This window comes from Cyprinus carpio, chromosome A10 (genome assembly GCF_018340385.1).
Source record: "Cyprinus carpio isolate SPL01 chromosome A10, ASM1834038v1, whole genome shotgun sequence".
NCBI lineage: Eukaryota > Metazoa > Chordata > Actinopteri > Cypriniformes > Cyprinidae > Cyprinus > Cyprinus carpio.
The window spans coordinates 5,116,329-5,132,072 of NC_056581.1; the positions used below are offsets into that span (position 1 = coordinate 5,116,329).

The window sequence follows — 15,744 nt, forward strand, 5'->3', positions numbered from 1 at the left end:
GTCTTCATATAATCAGATCAATCCGAGCCATTCAGTCAGGAAACAAAGATTCCTTGTCCCTTAGCCAGCTGGATAATGTCAGCTTGATGACATATTTATATTAATATAACCTTTTGTGACAAACTAAAAATTGTATAGTTTGCTGATTTTTCAACTGCATAAGATGCATCCTGAAATACTTTGGAATGGCTTTTTCTTCACTATTCTGGTCTAATAAAAAAAAAAAAAAAAAAAAAAAAAAAAACAAGCATACATACATACATACATACACAAATGAACAAACAAACAAACAAAAAATTCATGAATAAATAACCAACCAACCAACCAAATACAGTAATGAAATTTGAAATAAAATATTAGTAAACAAATAATTTAAAAAGTTAAATATTTGTAAATCAATTCTTACATAGTGTACAGTATGTACAGTATTTGTAATGTCTGTATGGCTGTTAAGATACACAGATGTCACACAAATGTGTAACTCCCTCATTCAGTATATAGGATACATAGCATTATGCTTCTCAACTGATTTGGCCATGGGACCCACATTTTCACCCATACACACACACACACACACACACACACACACACACACACACACACACACACACACACACACACACACACATATATATCTCATTTGTAAAAAAAAAAAAAAAAAAAAAAAAAAATTAATCTAAAAATTACAAAAATTAATGACACACAGTACTGTCCCCCTTTACTTAACAGACACATAACTGTAAGAATATGACATACTGATGAAAAACAGCCTATAACGTAAGGCTATTAAATAGTAGTCCCAAACCAGTATTTGTTAATACAGTTAAGTTGGTATGAGCCACCACAGTCATTTAAACAAATACAAAATAACACACAGTGAAAATAACATGGCACTTTTGGATTATGGAAACATCAGTTAAGACATGGAGAATACACAAAACTAACATGAACTGGTAATGAAACGTGGAAACTGCTCCTGAATAGAATGAATATTATATCTTCATGCAAACCCTTCCCAGCTAACACACAAAGTACCAGTTATGTGATTTATTGGTACTTTACTTTTATTTCACACATTGCATGCTCATAGTTTCCTTTGTGTTTAGTGAAGTGACATTCAGCGTGAGTGTGAAGAGTGTAACATCTGACAGGACAGGATACTTCCTTTTTCTGAGGTGACTTTTTATTTCATAACAAGTTACGAAAATAACGATAGAATAAGGGCACTGACATTAGGCCTGACAACATTTCATCTGACCGAAGATACTGAATCGGGACAGCACGTTTTTCTCAGGCACTCTTTACTTAAACTGCGTCTGACAGAAGTGTCAACAGCTTCCATACATGTCTTTCAAGAAACAGAAAAACATTTAGAACTACGTTTTTTTGTTGTTGAAGTTGTTTGTTTGACTGTACACACCATGACCCACTCAGAACGGTCTTGCGACCCACCAGCTGAGAAAACATTAGAAAACATGTATCAAATCAATATGTGAGCATTGTCTTCCTAGAGGAACACATGGAGTGAAATCACTTTTTAAATTTTTTTTATTATTATTATTATAATTTTTTTGCTTGGAAATACTGTTTAAATCAACACACAGAATGCACTGGAGATGTAAAATAAACATAATAAATACAAATAAATAATTATTTTCTCTGGAGGGTTAAATGATAAAGTGAAAAATGTAAATTCTGTTATTTATTCACTCTCCTGTCATTCTAAACCTGTGTGACCGACTGACTTCTGAGGAACACAAAAGAAGATATTTTGAGAAATGTCTCAGTGTTGTTGTTGTTGTTTTTTTCTGGAAGTCAGCGTTCACTAAAACTGTTACCATCATTCTTCAATATAACTTCTTTTGTGTTTTTCAGTAATAAGTCATACATGTTTGAACGACAGGAGATGAGTAAATAATGACAGCCTTTTCAGTTTTGGATGGACTATCATTTTAATGTTTTTTTACCTGGACTTGTGCCAATGTACAATATGTAGCTCTTAGCATGAAACAACAATGTAATTATTTTGTCGTTCTGACCTTTTTTTTCATTTGTTTTTTTTTTTCAGTTAAGAAAGCCAAACTCCAAGGACCTCCTGGTAAGCAACATGTTTTTCTGTTTTTCTTAATGCAATTCAGAATTACGTAAATACAATATTTGCTTTTCTCTGAGCCATGGAAATCCTATGTAAATCGTCTTGGTTTTGTGATTCTTGGACGGTATGGAATTTTGAGTCTTTTTTTTGTACAATTTACACTAATACAACACAGTTTTCCCCATCAGATTTCATCTACATGACGTCCTTGATTCCCCATAGAAACTTTGAAAGTTTAGAGGTTCACTTGATAATTCTGCCCTCATGTCATTCATCTTGTCTGAGTCCCAGAGCTTGTAGCTTGTGAGTTAGTGAGCAAGATCAGTGTAGGTTAAGCCCAAATCCCCACACCCTACTCATCAAATCCTTCACATCGATCCCATAAGCCCAACTACTGAGTCCCTGGACAGGAAAGCGACTTGTGTGTACGGAGTTATCCTGAAAATCATAATCTGCAGGAACAAAACTGCTCTGCAATGGCTCTTGTATTGTAATGGGACACCACAGGATGCCTTAAAGTGTGATTATTTGCACAAGATGGGTGTTGGCTAGAGTTTAAGGGAGGTGTGAAGCTGTAAACCTAGTATATGTAAATCTACTGTAGTCTTTTGTGCCCCCCACAACATATGGAAGCTTGTTTCCACCACTAAATAAAAATAAAAAAGTTATTTGTGACTTTTTATCTCACAATTGCGAGGTACAACATAGTTATAAAGTCAGAATTGCGCAATTTAAAAGTCAGAATTGTTAAATATAAACTCACAGTTTTAACTTCTTTTCGTAGAATTGCTAGCGTATCTTGCCATTCTAACTTATCACGCAATTGCGAGTTATGAAGTCAGAATTCTGAAATATAAATTCACTATCATAAGAAAATAGTATTCTTTTCCTCAGAAATTGTGAGAAAAAAGTCTGAATTGTGAGAGAACTTTTTTTATTCAGTGGCAGAAATTGGCTTCCATAACAACATTGGACCCTATTGACTTTCATTGTTTGGACAAATATCTTTTGTGTTCCACAGAACGCGATTAATGGGCTGGTATTTAGCCATTTTGAAATCCATTTTGAGTATATTTGGAATACAATAACTCTTTTTAAACATTTAATAAACTGTGTTTAGATCTAATCTCCTTTAAATTCTGCTCTAACAATTTCCACAATTAGTCCATCTCTGTGGGATAATAAAACCAGAAAACGTACACTTCCTCTGTGACTCTTCAGCACTCTTAACTCAGATCACACCTGGTCCTGAATGTCCCAATCGCCCTGCGCCATCACCTAAACAAACATACAGCTCTGCACATGTCAGACAGTAATACTGTGTCACTGGCTCTATTGTATCAGAGAATAAACAGTTGTTTGAGAATATGCCTGTCGGCCTCTGTCTGTCTGTGACAGGTGGCTCTTTTGTGTTCCAGTGCTGGTGTGTTTACTTTACCTCTCTAAAACCAGTGTTCGGCCAGAGCCAGGCTTATCCTGCCTCTAAATGTGTGACCTATATTAAACAGAAATCCCTAGAATGCATTGCAAAATTATTTGGGCCATGTATTAGTGCTTTTTAAAGATGTGTAACTGCAAATGGAACTTGCATTGTAATACTCTGAAACGCATGTCTCATTTAGAATATTGCACATACCTTTCAGTAAAAGTTTCTTTAATGTTCAAACAAAAGTAAGAGGGATTTATGACACCTGCCCAAAAAGGAAACTGGTTTCAGTGCGGAACAAGTTGCATTTTTTTTTTTACTATGCACAAATGAATCATGTATATTAAGGAAACAAGGAAGGAATTTATCAATAATTCTGTGAAAATTATTATCCATGAAGTTTCATGTTCTCATATTAATTAGAATAGAAATCTACTTTTAAAATGTATCACACAATGTATGCAAATTAGTTGAGACAAAACGCTGTAATTTTTTAAACACAAATTATATAAAACCTACGTCATGAGGAAATGAATGTTGACTTTCCCCCCATAGACACAGTATTAATTGAAGGGATAGTTCACCCAAAAATTTAAATTAACCCATGATTTACTCACCCTCAAGCCGTCCTATGTGTATGATGACAATCAGAGTTATATATAAAATTTCCTGGCTCCAACCTTTATAAAAAAAAAAAATCACCCTTCAATCAAAACAAAACACACCCGGGGGGCTAATAAATACTCAGTACGAGACTTGGACTCAGTTGCAGGTGCCCAAAAGGTCAGTTTATTTAACAGGCTTGAATTTCAAAAAAGGGGAAAAAAGTAAACAAAAAACTATCCAGGTACAGGGCAGCCCGGAGCAGATCACGAAGTGCCTCCTGGACGAATTCCACTAAGAAAATCCACAGCAAGGCCGAGATAAACTGACAGAGTGGCGGGGGGGGCGCTGTTGAGGCGGGGAACTGGTGGCGCACCGGCAGCAAGGCGAAGAAGAGCACTGATGGCGATCGGTGATCGCGAGCAAGGGAAGGGTTGGAGAATTAGCGCTGCCTGAAAGCAGGAGGAAGAGGGAGAAAACAAAACTAAAGGATGAAAGCAAAACTAGCACGATCTCTGTGCAGGCAAAACATGAGCTGTGGATGGAGCTGAGACATAAACGAGCACAACACGACGATCTGACAACAGACAGCACACGAGAGGAGACTAAATAGAGAAGGGGTGATTAAAATAATGCAGAGCAGGTGATTGTGGCCAATAACAAAATAATAATGAAACAAGAGGGCGGAGACGGGCACCACGATGACACAGAAGCACATGGTAAGTGTAAACAACCACAAGCACGCACCCACACACACACAATAAGAGAAAAAACAGACAGATCAGCCCCGGGGACGTGGCATTACCCCCCTCCCCAGGAACATCCCCTGGCACTCCAGGGAAGGAACCTCCACGCTGCCGGTAGAAGTCCTCGATCAGTGACCGATCCAGAATATCCCGAGCCGGGACCCAACTCCTCTCATCCGGACCATATCCCTCCCAGTCCACCATATACTGAAATCACAGACCTCGACGTCTGACATCCAGCAACCTTCTGACAGTGAAGACTGTGGAACCATCCACTAGATGGGGAGGGGGAGGGTTAGTAGCAGATGAGTTAAGGTGAGAATGAAAACACAGGCTTGACCCGAGAAACATGAAAGACTGGGTGTACCCGACCAAGTGTGGGAGGTAACTTGAGCTTTACCGCCACCGGACTCAATACCTTGGTGATCTGATATGGCCCAATGAACCTGGGGGCTAACTTGCGAGAAGCCACCTGGAGAGGAAGGTCCTTGGTAGACAGCCATACTCTCTGACCACATACGTAGCGGGGAGAAGGAATTCGGTGACGGTCAGCCGCTGCTTTGGTTCGTCTGGAAACCCGAGCCAAGGTTTTCTCAGCCTTCCTCCAGGTGCGGCGACACCTGCGGACAAAGGCTAAGGCAGACGGAACAGCAGCATCGGGCTCCTGTGAGGGGAACATAGGCGGTTGAAAACCAATGGAGCACTGGAATGGGGACATACCTGTGGCAGCCACTGGCAAGGAGTTATGGGCATATTCAATCCAGGATAACAGTTGGCTCCAAGAACTCGGATTATGGGACGTCAGGCAGTGGAGAGCTTGTTCCAGAACCTGGTTTGCCCGCTTGGACTGCCCATTGATCTGAGGGTGAAAACCTGACGACAGACTCGTAGAGGCCCCGATCTGTCGACAGAACTCCTTCCAGAACCGGGAGACAAACTATGGGCCCCTATCAGAAACCACGTCCACCGGAATGCCATGAATCCAGAAGATGTGGTCAACCACCACTTGAGCTGTCTCCTTAGCTGAAGGCAATTTGGGAAGGGGGATGAAATGGGCTGCCTTAGAGAAGCGGTCCACCACCGTCAATACTACGGTGTTACCCCTCGATGGTGGAAGACCAGTGACAAAGTCAAGGGCTATGTGTGACCAGGGGCGGGAGTGGAATGGTAAGGGGTGAAGCAGACCAACAGGAGGCTGATTAGAACTCTTGTTCTGGGCGCAAACTGGGCAGGCAAACACAAACTGCCTGACGTCCTGGGCCATGGATGGCCACCAGAATCGCTGGCGGATGGCAGCCAGTGATCTCCGAACCCCAGGATGACAGACTAACTTGGATGAATGCCCCCACCGGAGGACTTCAGCCGGCACGAAAAGTCTGCCCTCTGGGCACCCCCTTGGCAACTCTCTCTCTCGTATGGCCTCCAGTACTCTCCTCTCCACATCCCAGGAGAGGGACCCCACCACAATCTCTTTACGGATAATTGTTTCTATTGATGCACCTGTTCTCTTCGTATCCCTGAAAAGACGGGAGAGGGCATCAGGCTTTACATTTTTGGAGCCTGGGCGATACGAGAGAGAGAAGTTGAACCGGCCAAAGAAGAGTGCCCATGGGGCTTGGCGTGAACTTACCCTCTTGGCCGAACGGACGTATTCCAAATTCTTATGGTCCGTCCAAACCAAGAAGGGCTGTACTGTCCCCTCCAACCAGTGACGCCACTCACCAAGGGCCAGCCTGACCGCCAACAGCTCCCGATTCCCTACATCATAATTCCGTTCTGCTGGGCTCAGGCGGTGAGAGTAGTAGGCACAGGGATGTACCTTCCCATCTCTGGGGGACCTCTGAGAAAGGACCGCACCTACTCCAGTCTCGGAAGCATCCACCTCCACAATAAACTGACGTTCAGGGTCTGGAAACGAAAGAACAGGAGCAGAAATGAATCGGGACTTCAGGTCATTAAAGGCCTCCTGAGCTTTCAAATTCCACCTAAACAGTACCTTAGTGGAGGTAAGAGCTGTCAAGGGTGCAGCAACCTGACTAAAGTTTCTGATGAAGCGCCTGTAGAAGTTGGCAAATCCCAGAAACCGCTGCAGTGCCTTGTGTGAGTCTGGAGGTGGCCACTCGGCTACGGCCCTTACCTTAGCGGGATTTGCTTTGATTCCCTCCGCCGAAATGATATAGCCCAGGAAAAGGAACTGACTTGGAGTGGAAAACGCACTTCTCCCGCTTTAACATATAGCTGGTTCTCCAGCAACCGTTGTAGCACCTGGCGCACATGTTGGGTGTGTACCTGAAGTGAAGGAGAGAAAATGAGAATGTCATCAAGGTACACAAAGACAAACTTGTTAACCATGTCTCTCAACACGTCATTAACCAGGGCCTGGAAGACAGCTGGGGCATTTGTCAGGCCAAAGAGTAGCACCCGGTACTCATAATGTCCCGAAGGAGTGATGAATGCTGTCTTCCACTCATCCCCCTCTCGAATCCGAACAAGATGATAAGCATTGCGGAGGTCCAACTTACTGAAGACCTTGGCTCCCTGCAAAAGTTCAAAGGCAGATGACATTAAGGGCAGGGGGTACCTATTCTTAATGGTGATGTCATTCAAACCTCTGTAATCAATACAAGGGCGCAAGGAGCCATCCTTCTTCTTAACGAAGAAAAATCCTGCACCAGCAGGAGACTATGATGGACGTATGAGACCGGCATCAAGGGACTCTCGAATATATTTGTCCATATCCTCTCTTTCTGGACCAGACAGGGAATATAACCGACCCCTGAGCAGAGAAGTGCCTGGGAGGAGGTTGATGGCACAAACATATGGCCGGTGAGGAGGCAGGGGACCCCGCCTGGGACTTGCTGAAAACCAGCCAAAGATTGCGGTACTCCTCCGGAACACTGAATTTCTGGCCCAATCCACGTGAGGACCGTGCTGACACAGCACCAGGAAAAGAGGCAGAACCCAAACAAGACTTAAGACAAGACTGTTTCCAAGACAAAACTGAATTTCTGGCCCAATCCACGTGAGGACCGTGCTGTACCAACCACGGGTGCCCCAGAACCACTGGGGCACTCAGGGAATCAAGAAGGTACAGCTCGGTTATCTCATGGTGATTGCCCGAAACGATAAGACTTACAGGAGGGGTGAGGTTGATAGGAGAATCATCAAGAGACCGAACAGAGATAGGAGTAGCGAGGGGAATGGCAGGAATTCCCCATTGCTTAGCCAGTCCCGTGTCCATAAAAATATCACCAGCCCCAGAATCCACCAGGGCCGTACAGGAGTGACTGGAACCTTCAAACTGAACACTCACAGGAAGAAGTGTGCGGGAAGAGTGGGGGAAATTAAGAGGAGATGTGCCCACCAGAATCCCCCTGGCTACTGATGGGCCCTGGCATTTAGCGGGCATTTGCCGACGAAGTGTCCGGCCCTCCCACAGTAGAAACATAAGCCCCCCGGGTGAGTCTCTCTTGCTTCTGCTGAGGAGTTAGACGCAGACGTCCCACCTGCATAGGTTCAGGGTCAGCAGGGGATGGCAGAGGCAGGACAGGGGTGGAGTCGCTGGACATTTCTTCCACCCTCCAAGAGGTGCGAGCAGACGATTGTTGGCGGCGAAGGCGGCTCTCTACACGGAGGGCCAAGTCGACCAGATTACAAAGCGGCATGGAAGCTCCTGGGTAGCGATCTTGTCCTGGATCTCCTCATCCAGTCCAGCATGGAACACAGCTCTGCAAGACCCCTCATTCCAGTCACAGGCCGCTGCTAAGGTCTTGAACTCAATGGCAAACTCAGTCACTGAACGGCCTCCTTGCCGTAGCCGTGCTAGCTGGGCTGCCGCCTCATCACCCCGAGCAGAACGATCAAATAATTTGACCATCTCTTGTCAAAAGTCCTCAAAGGAAGTGCAAAAGGGAGCCCGGGCCTCCCACACTGAAGTTCCCCAGTCACGGGCCCTGCCTGTGAGGAGGGTTAAAACATAAGCCACCTTAGTATCCTCCTGGGCGTACCGGCGGGGCTGAAGGGCAAAGACTAGGGATCACTGAGACAGGAAGGCTCTGCAAGAGTTGGGGTTCCCATCATAGGGAGGTGGATTGTTGGCATGAGGCTCAGGGTCATGACGGGGAGAAGAAAGACTGGTGGTGTCCTCCGTTCTGGCAGATGTCTGTCTGCGAAGTTCCTGGAGCTGTGCAGTCAGCACGTTCAACTGAGCATTAAGGGACTCAACCTCCCGGGACGTGGATGTCAGCTGGGAGGCATGCTGGCCCAAGAGAATGCCCTGCTGGGTGACTGCTGATCTGAGGGGATCTGCACCTGCTGAGTCCATGATGGTCAGATCGTTATGTCAGTACGAGACTTGTACTCAGTTGCAGGTGCCCAAAAAGGTCAGTTTATTTAACAGGCTTGAATTTCAAAAAAGGGAAAAAAAGTAAACAAAAAACTATCCAGGTACAGGGCAGCCCGGAGCAGATCAAGAAGTGCCTCCTGGACGAATTCCACAAAGAAAATTCACAGCAAGGCCGAGATAAACTGACAGAGAGGCGGGGGGGCTGTTGAGGCAGGGAACTGGTGCCGCACCGGCAGCAAGGCGAAGAAGAGCACTGATGGCGATCGGTGATCGCGAGCAAGGGAAGGGTTGGAGAATTAGCGCTGCCTGAAAGCAGGAGGAAGAGGGAGAAACCAAAACTAAATGATGAAAGCAAAACTAGCACGATCTCTGTGCATGCAAAACATGAGCTGTGGGTGGAGCTGAGACATAAACGAGCACAACACGACGATCTGACAACAGACAGCACACGAGAGGAGAGTAAATAGAGAAGGAGTGATTAACATAATGCAGAGCAGGTGATTGTGGCCAATAACAAAATAATAATGAAACAAGAGGGCGGAGACGGGCACCACGATGACACAGAAGCACATGGTAAGTGTAAACTACCACAAGCACACACCCATACACACACACAATAAGAGAAAAACAGACATCTGGGGGGCTAATAAATACCAAAAAGTGCTCCACACAGCTCTGGGGGTCAAATAAACACCCTCTGAAGTGAATCATGAGTTTGTGTGAGAATAATATTCATATTTAAAACTTTATAAACCATAATCTCTAGCTTCTGCTAACTGTGATTCTCGCATTCCCAAGAGAGTAGCGTTCCAGCGGAAAACCAGTCTCATCTTGGCTTATATCAAAATCCTCAGAAGTTTTTCTTTACAGATCCTCATTTTGTATCTCTAATCTGAAAGTGCTCCACACAGCTCTGGGGGGCTAATAAATACCTTTGAACGCCACTCTCTCATAAACACATGTACGACAGTTAGCTGAAGCTAGAAAAGTGAACGCCACTCTCTCATAAACACATGTACGACAGTTAGCTGAAGCTAGAAAAGTTTTAAATATAGATATTTTTTCTTACACAAACACATCAATACACTTCAGAAGGCCTTTTTTAACCCCTGGAGTCCCGTGGAGTACTTTTTATGATGGATGGATGCACTTTATTTTGCTTCAAACTCTTAACACCCATTCACTGCCATTTTAAAGCTTGGAAGCATTTTTTTTTATATAATTCTGATTGCATTTGTCTGAAAGATGAAAGTCATGTACACCTAGGATAACTTGAATGTGAGTAGGCTAAATCATGGGGTAATTTTATTTTTTTTGGGTGAACTATCCCTTTATTGGGGGGAAAACTGTGCTGTACAAAATCTAAAAATGTAGATGCTAATACTATATTTTTTTTCTTGTGTAATTTAGATATTATATTGATTTCAATTCATGGCAAAAGCCAACATCCATCAAATACTGCAATAAATAAAAACAACCAGATTTTTGTCTTTAAAATGTTGGGTTACACCACCATTTAAAAACTTGGGGTTAGGTTTTTTTGTTTGTTTTTTTCCCTTGAAAGATATTAAATTGATCAAAGGCATATATAATAGGGGCACTATGAATGACCCATACGGCATTAGTTATACTTTGTCTGTGGAAAAAAAATCCTCAAGACATGCATAACTTCATTAAATATTTTAGTGTACAGTTACTGCACACACACAAGAATCCATCATGTGAACCTGCGTATACAAACTGCAAATCCATCCCATACCTCATACAAGATTCATCAGGGATCTGAAACGGAAATGTCAGCTCTTGATTGTACGCTACATTTGACTTATTTAATGGAAAACTCAGCGAGTCAATAATGAATGATGACATTTGGTGCAGTCATCAAAAAAATCGTCATGTTCCCATGAAACTTTAAGTTTCAAAGTTTGAATTTTGCTTAAAGTAGGATATTTAGAGTTTTGTTTGTTCACTTAGTAAACAAGTAAACTAGAGAGCCATGTTACTTTTGAACGTGCAGAAATTTAAGAAGTCTACACACTTTTCTGTAGATTTCTTTTGTGATTCCTGCACAGACACATAAAGACACATAAAAACTAAACAATGTCTGACTGGTTATTTTTCATGTCAGTCAGAGCCTCAGTGGGTGGTTCTTGGCCAGAATAAGCTTAAATCTGGACTAGACTTATCCTAATAGTCAAAAGTCTGGCAACGTGAGACTATTAAATTTACAGTTTAAAGTTTCATTCACCTGACACGTTTTTCGCCTGTAGCTTTTTCCCACATCCGTCTCTCCTACGCTACCTGCCATAATGGATAAACAGGAGACTGAATCTGTAATTGCCATCTGAATGTAAAAGTGTCTCTCTGCTAATCCACCCAGGTGTGATGCATAACGTCATCGTTTTGTTTCTGTAGGCGTTCATTACTTGATTAATTAGTTGCTGTCAACCCCAAGCTCCACCTGGCTAGAGCCACAGTGCAGAATGGATCTCAGTGGCAATTAACAGCTTGTATCGTTTGTTTTAATTTGGCTCATTTTTGGTGTGTGTACAGTAGTTGTTGTGCTATATACAGTGGCCCAGAAACTACCAGAAAGTCCTCAAATACATCATTTAGAACAGTCATATCAATCATATATATATTAACTTCACAACAAAACAACAACTATGTAATGCATCTTCACAAGCATTTTAATGTCTTCACAAGACATTAACTGGGACTTGAGTGGTGTAAATTACTTGTGGATTATTGTGATGTTTTTATCAGCTGTTTTGACTTTCATTCTGACGGCACCCATTCACTGCAGAGGATTCATTGATGAGCAAGTGATGTAATGCTAAATTTCTCCAAATCTTTTCCCATGTAAAAAAAAAACAAAAAAAAAACTCATCTACATCTTGCATGGCTTGAGAATCAGCAACTTTTCAGTTTTGGGTGAATTATTTCTTTAATGAATGTTCTTGATCTTCTTGGACTGTTCACAATTTATCTTTGCACATTATTTATTATTATTTTTTTAATTGTCTTTGTAATCTTTCATCAAAATGTGGTTAGATGAAGTCAGATGAAAATAAATGATATTGTGGTTTTAAATTTGGAATAACTGAATGCAGCAATGATTTGTTCATAATAAGAGTAGTAACATGTATTAAGTATGTAGGGTCATTTAGATTTCACGTTGACTTTAGTAAATCACTTTAGTACACAAGGACTTTAGTACTCTCTGATCTTTGTGAATGAATTGGATAGTATTTTTGCCCCTGTGTCTTATTTGAACTGGCTCGTGTGGATTTTTGTTGTTGTGGAGAGGCCTGATTCTCATTGTCTCTGCTGAAACCTGTTGAAACAAGGAAACACACACTGCGCAGTGAAGCACCAAAATTTATCAAATCTATTTTAACAGCTGATGGCCCTTACACGCTTCTTATGCACTGGAGATCCAGCAGTGCTTTAATAAAGTAATAAGTTAAGACATTTTTCCTGGCTTTTTTGTTTTAAGAAAATGTTATGGACTTCAACAAGGAAATTGTTCATTATTTTCACCCTTTTCCAGACAAACTCAGCAAGTCAATATAGCTGATGTCATCATGATATAATGTTTCTTTTGCTCTGGATCTTTATCGTGGCCTGTGTGGCAGTAATAGTGTCAGCTCTCTGAATGTTTATATGTCTGTTAACACAAGACCACTGGTTTTCCCTGGGTGGGAGGAGAGCTGGCAGAATGTATCCTCGGGCACGTGTTGGCCAGCCCCCATCGCTGGCAAACAGGAAATGAATAGTGTTGGTTATGTCACAGTCTCGGTAATCCTTCTGCTGTCAACATTAGTGCGTATGTGTGTTTGCATACACGTTTGTATGCATGCTTATGAAGGGCCGTCCTTATAAATTTGACTTGAAAATATTCCACCATGAAGCTCATTTATTTTTGGGATACATTAAAATGAAATTTGTATGTACTGTACAGTAACTTGAATGCACATTTTCTGTAATAAGCATGTTTTTCATTTATGATCTAAAATGTATTTGTTTTTGTTTATTTATATATTTATTTTATATATATATATATATATATATATATATATATATATATATATATATATATATATATATATATATATATATATATATATATTAGGGCTGTCAAATGATTAATCACGATTAATCGCATCCAAAATAAAAGTTTTTGTTTACATAATAAAAGTGTGTACTGTGTATATTTGTTACGTATATATAAATACACACAAATGCATGTATATATTTAAGGAACATATGTTATGTTTTTTTATTAAATATATTTCTATATAATATAAATTATATGAATATAAATATATAAATCTAAATACATGCAAATATTTTAAAAATATATACTGTATGTGTGTATTTATATATACATAATAAATATACCCTGTACACATACATATATTATGTAAACAAAACTTTTATTTTGGATGTGATTAATCGTGATTAATCATTTGACAGCCCTAATATATATATATATATATATATATATATATATATATATATATATATATATATATATATATATATATAACTGTATTTAAACAGGTATTTTCTGCTGTATTTCTAGATAAATTCAATGCCTATGTGACGCTGAAAGTGCAAAATGTGAAGAGTACCACCGTCACTGTGAGGGGAGATCAGCCATGCTGGGAGCAGGACTTCATGTTGTAAGTTTCTCTATCACAACTCGCCACTGTAACACCACTTCCCAGACAGCAATCTGTTATCGCTAATGTCCTGGTAGATTACTAGAGGGTAGGCATGTCATATGTAGAGAGTCTGGATGTCTTCCCACTAGTCATTCATGTGTCACAGCAGTGAGAGATAGTCTAACCTGGCAACCACACACACACTCTGCTGTAAAGATTTGTTGGCAATGAGTAATGAGTGTCTCTCAGTCACCAAGATAGCAACCCCGATAATCAGGCTGTTAATATGTTACGTTCCACATCTAGATCCGGTTGGTTTCTTAATAGGGAAGTGTTCAGATACTTTCTTTTCATGATTCACATGTTGGGATTTCCCAGCTATGACCTCGGAAGGGAACCTTACCTGTTTGTTCCATAACAATGAGGAAATATTCTGAAGAAAAAAGGGGGAATAGGATACTGATACAAGTTTAGGTCAGATGATCAGATAGTTACAGATTTAGAACCATGCTTGAAAGTGACCTAAGTTGCATGTAAAAAAAACTTTTTTTATTTTTATTTTTTATATGCATGCAACAAAATTTGTTCTTTCAGTGAATATTGCATGACAGTGTACATTCGACCTTGGGTTTGTTGGTTTCAATATTTGATATAAGTACATTTAATAACAAAAGTAGCGTATAAACAAAAAATGTTAAATGTAGGTCACAAAATACTGATATTGGCTTTATGGCTGTCACCCAGAGAACATGCCAATTTTCCAAGAACTTTGGAAAGACAGGTGGCTTTGCTCCAGGAAATGAAACGGGCTCTGTGTTCTTTGTCACTCATTTGTTTTTTCTCAGAGACTCTCTGTTAATTTAGGTTCCACCCTGTCCTCACATTGCATCCATGCATTCTGTTCAAGTGCTGGATGTGTGTCTTTGTTTGTATAGTCACTGGGATGTGGCTGTCTATAGTTTCTCAGCTTATCTCTACTGTTGTTTCACACTTGTTGAACTTCTCTGTATGTATTCCTGAATTTTCTTGGACTATTTAAACATTATGCACATTTGTACTTGTTTTACCATAATACTAGATATTTGTAAATTCATTACTGTAGATAAGTGGTACCTTACGGTGGCCATACGGTGGTGCAAATACAGATGCGTGCTGCAAATGCTCACAACACAACCAAATACAGAAACACACAGCAAATACAGAAAGGCACTGCAAATATTCACAACACAACCAAATACAGAAATGCACTGCAAGTACAGAAATGTGCTGCAAAAACTCACAACACAACCAAATACGGAAACATGTTGCAAATACAGAAGCGTACTGAAAAATCTCGCAACACAACCAAATACAGATTGGTGCTGCAAATACTCACAACCAAATACAGAAACACACTGCAAATACTCACAACACAACCAAATACAGAAATGCACTGCAAATACAGATGCATGCTGCAAATACTCACAACACAACCAAATACAGAAACACACTGCAAATACTCACAACACAACCAAATACAGAAATGCACTGCAAATACAGATGCATGCTGCAAATACTCACAACACAACCAAATACAGAAACACACTGCAAATACAGAAACGCACTGCAAATACTCACAACACAACCAAATACAGAAACGTGCTGCAAATACTCACAACACAACCAAATACAGAAACGTGCTGCAAATACCCACAACACAACCAAATACTGAAACACACTGCAAATACTCACAATACAACCAAATACAGAAATGCGCTGCAAAAACTCATAACACAACCGAATACAAATACGCTGAAACGTGCTGCAAATACTCACAACACAACCAGATATAGAAACACACTGCAAAACGCACTCACAAC

General features: G+C 40.9%; 1 protein-coding gene across 3 annotated transcripts in view; it reads left to right on the forward strand.

Annotated features, from left to right (window-relative positions):
* Window positions 1-15,744, forward strand: part of LOC109051206 (protein unc-13 homolog B-like) — an 80,532-nt gene that overhangs the window by 9,049 nt on the left and 55,739 nt on the right. For all 3 annotated transcript variants that reach the window (XM_042764837.1, XM_042764839.1, XM_042764838.1), the window contains exons 2-3: window positions 2,069-2,098; window positions 13,804-13,903. In XM_042764837.1, coding sequence (XP_042620771.1) covers window positions 2,069-2,098; window positions 13,804-13,903 — 130 coding nt within the window. The remainder of the gene's footprint in view (window positions 1-2,068; window positions 2,099-13,803; window positions 13,904-15,744) is intronic.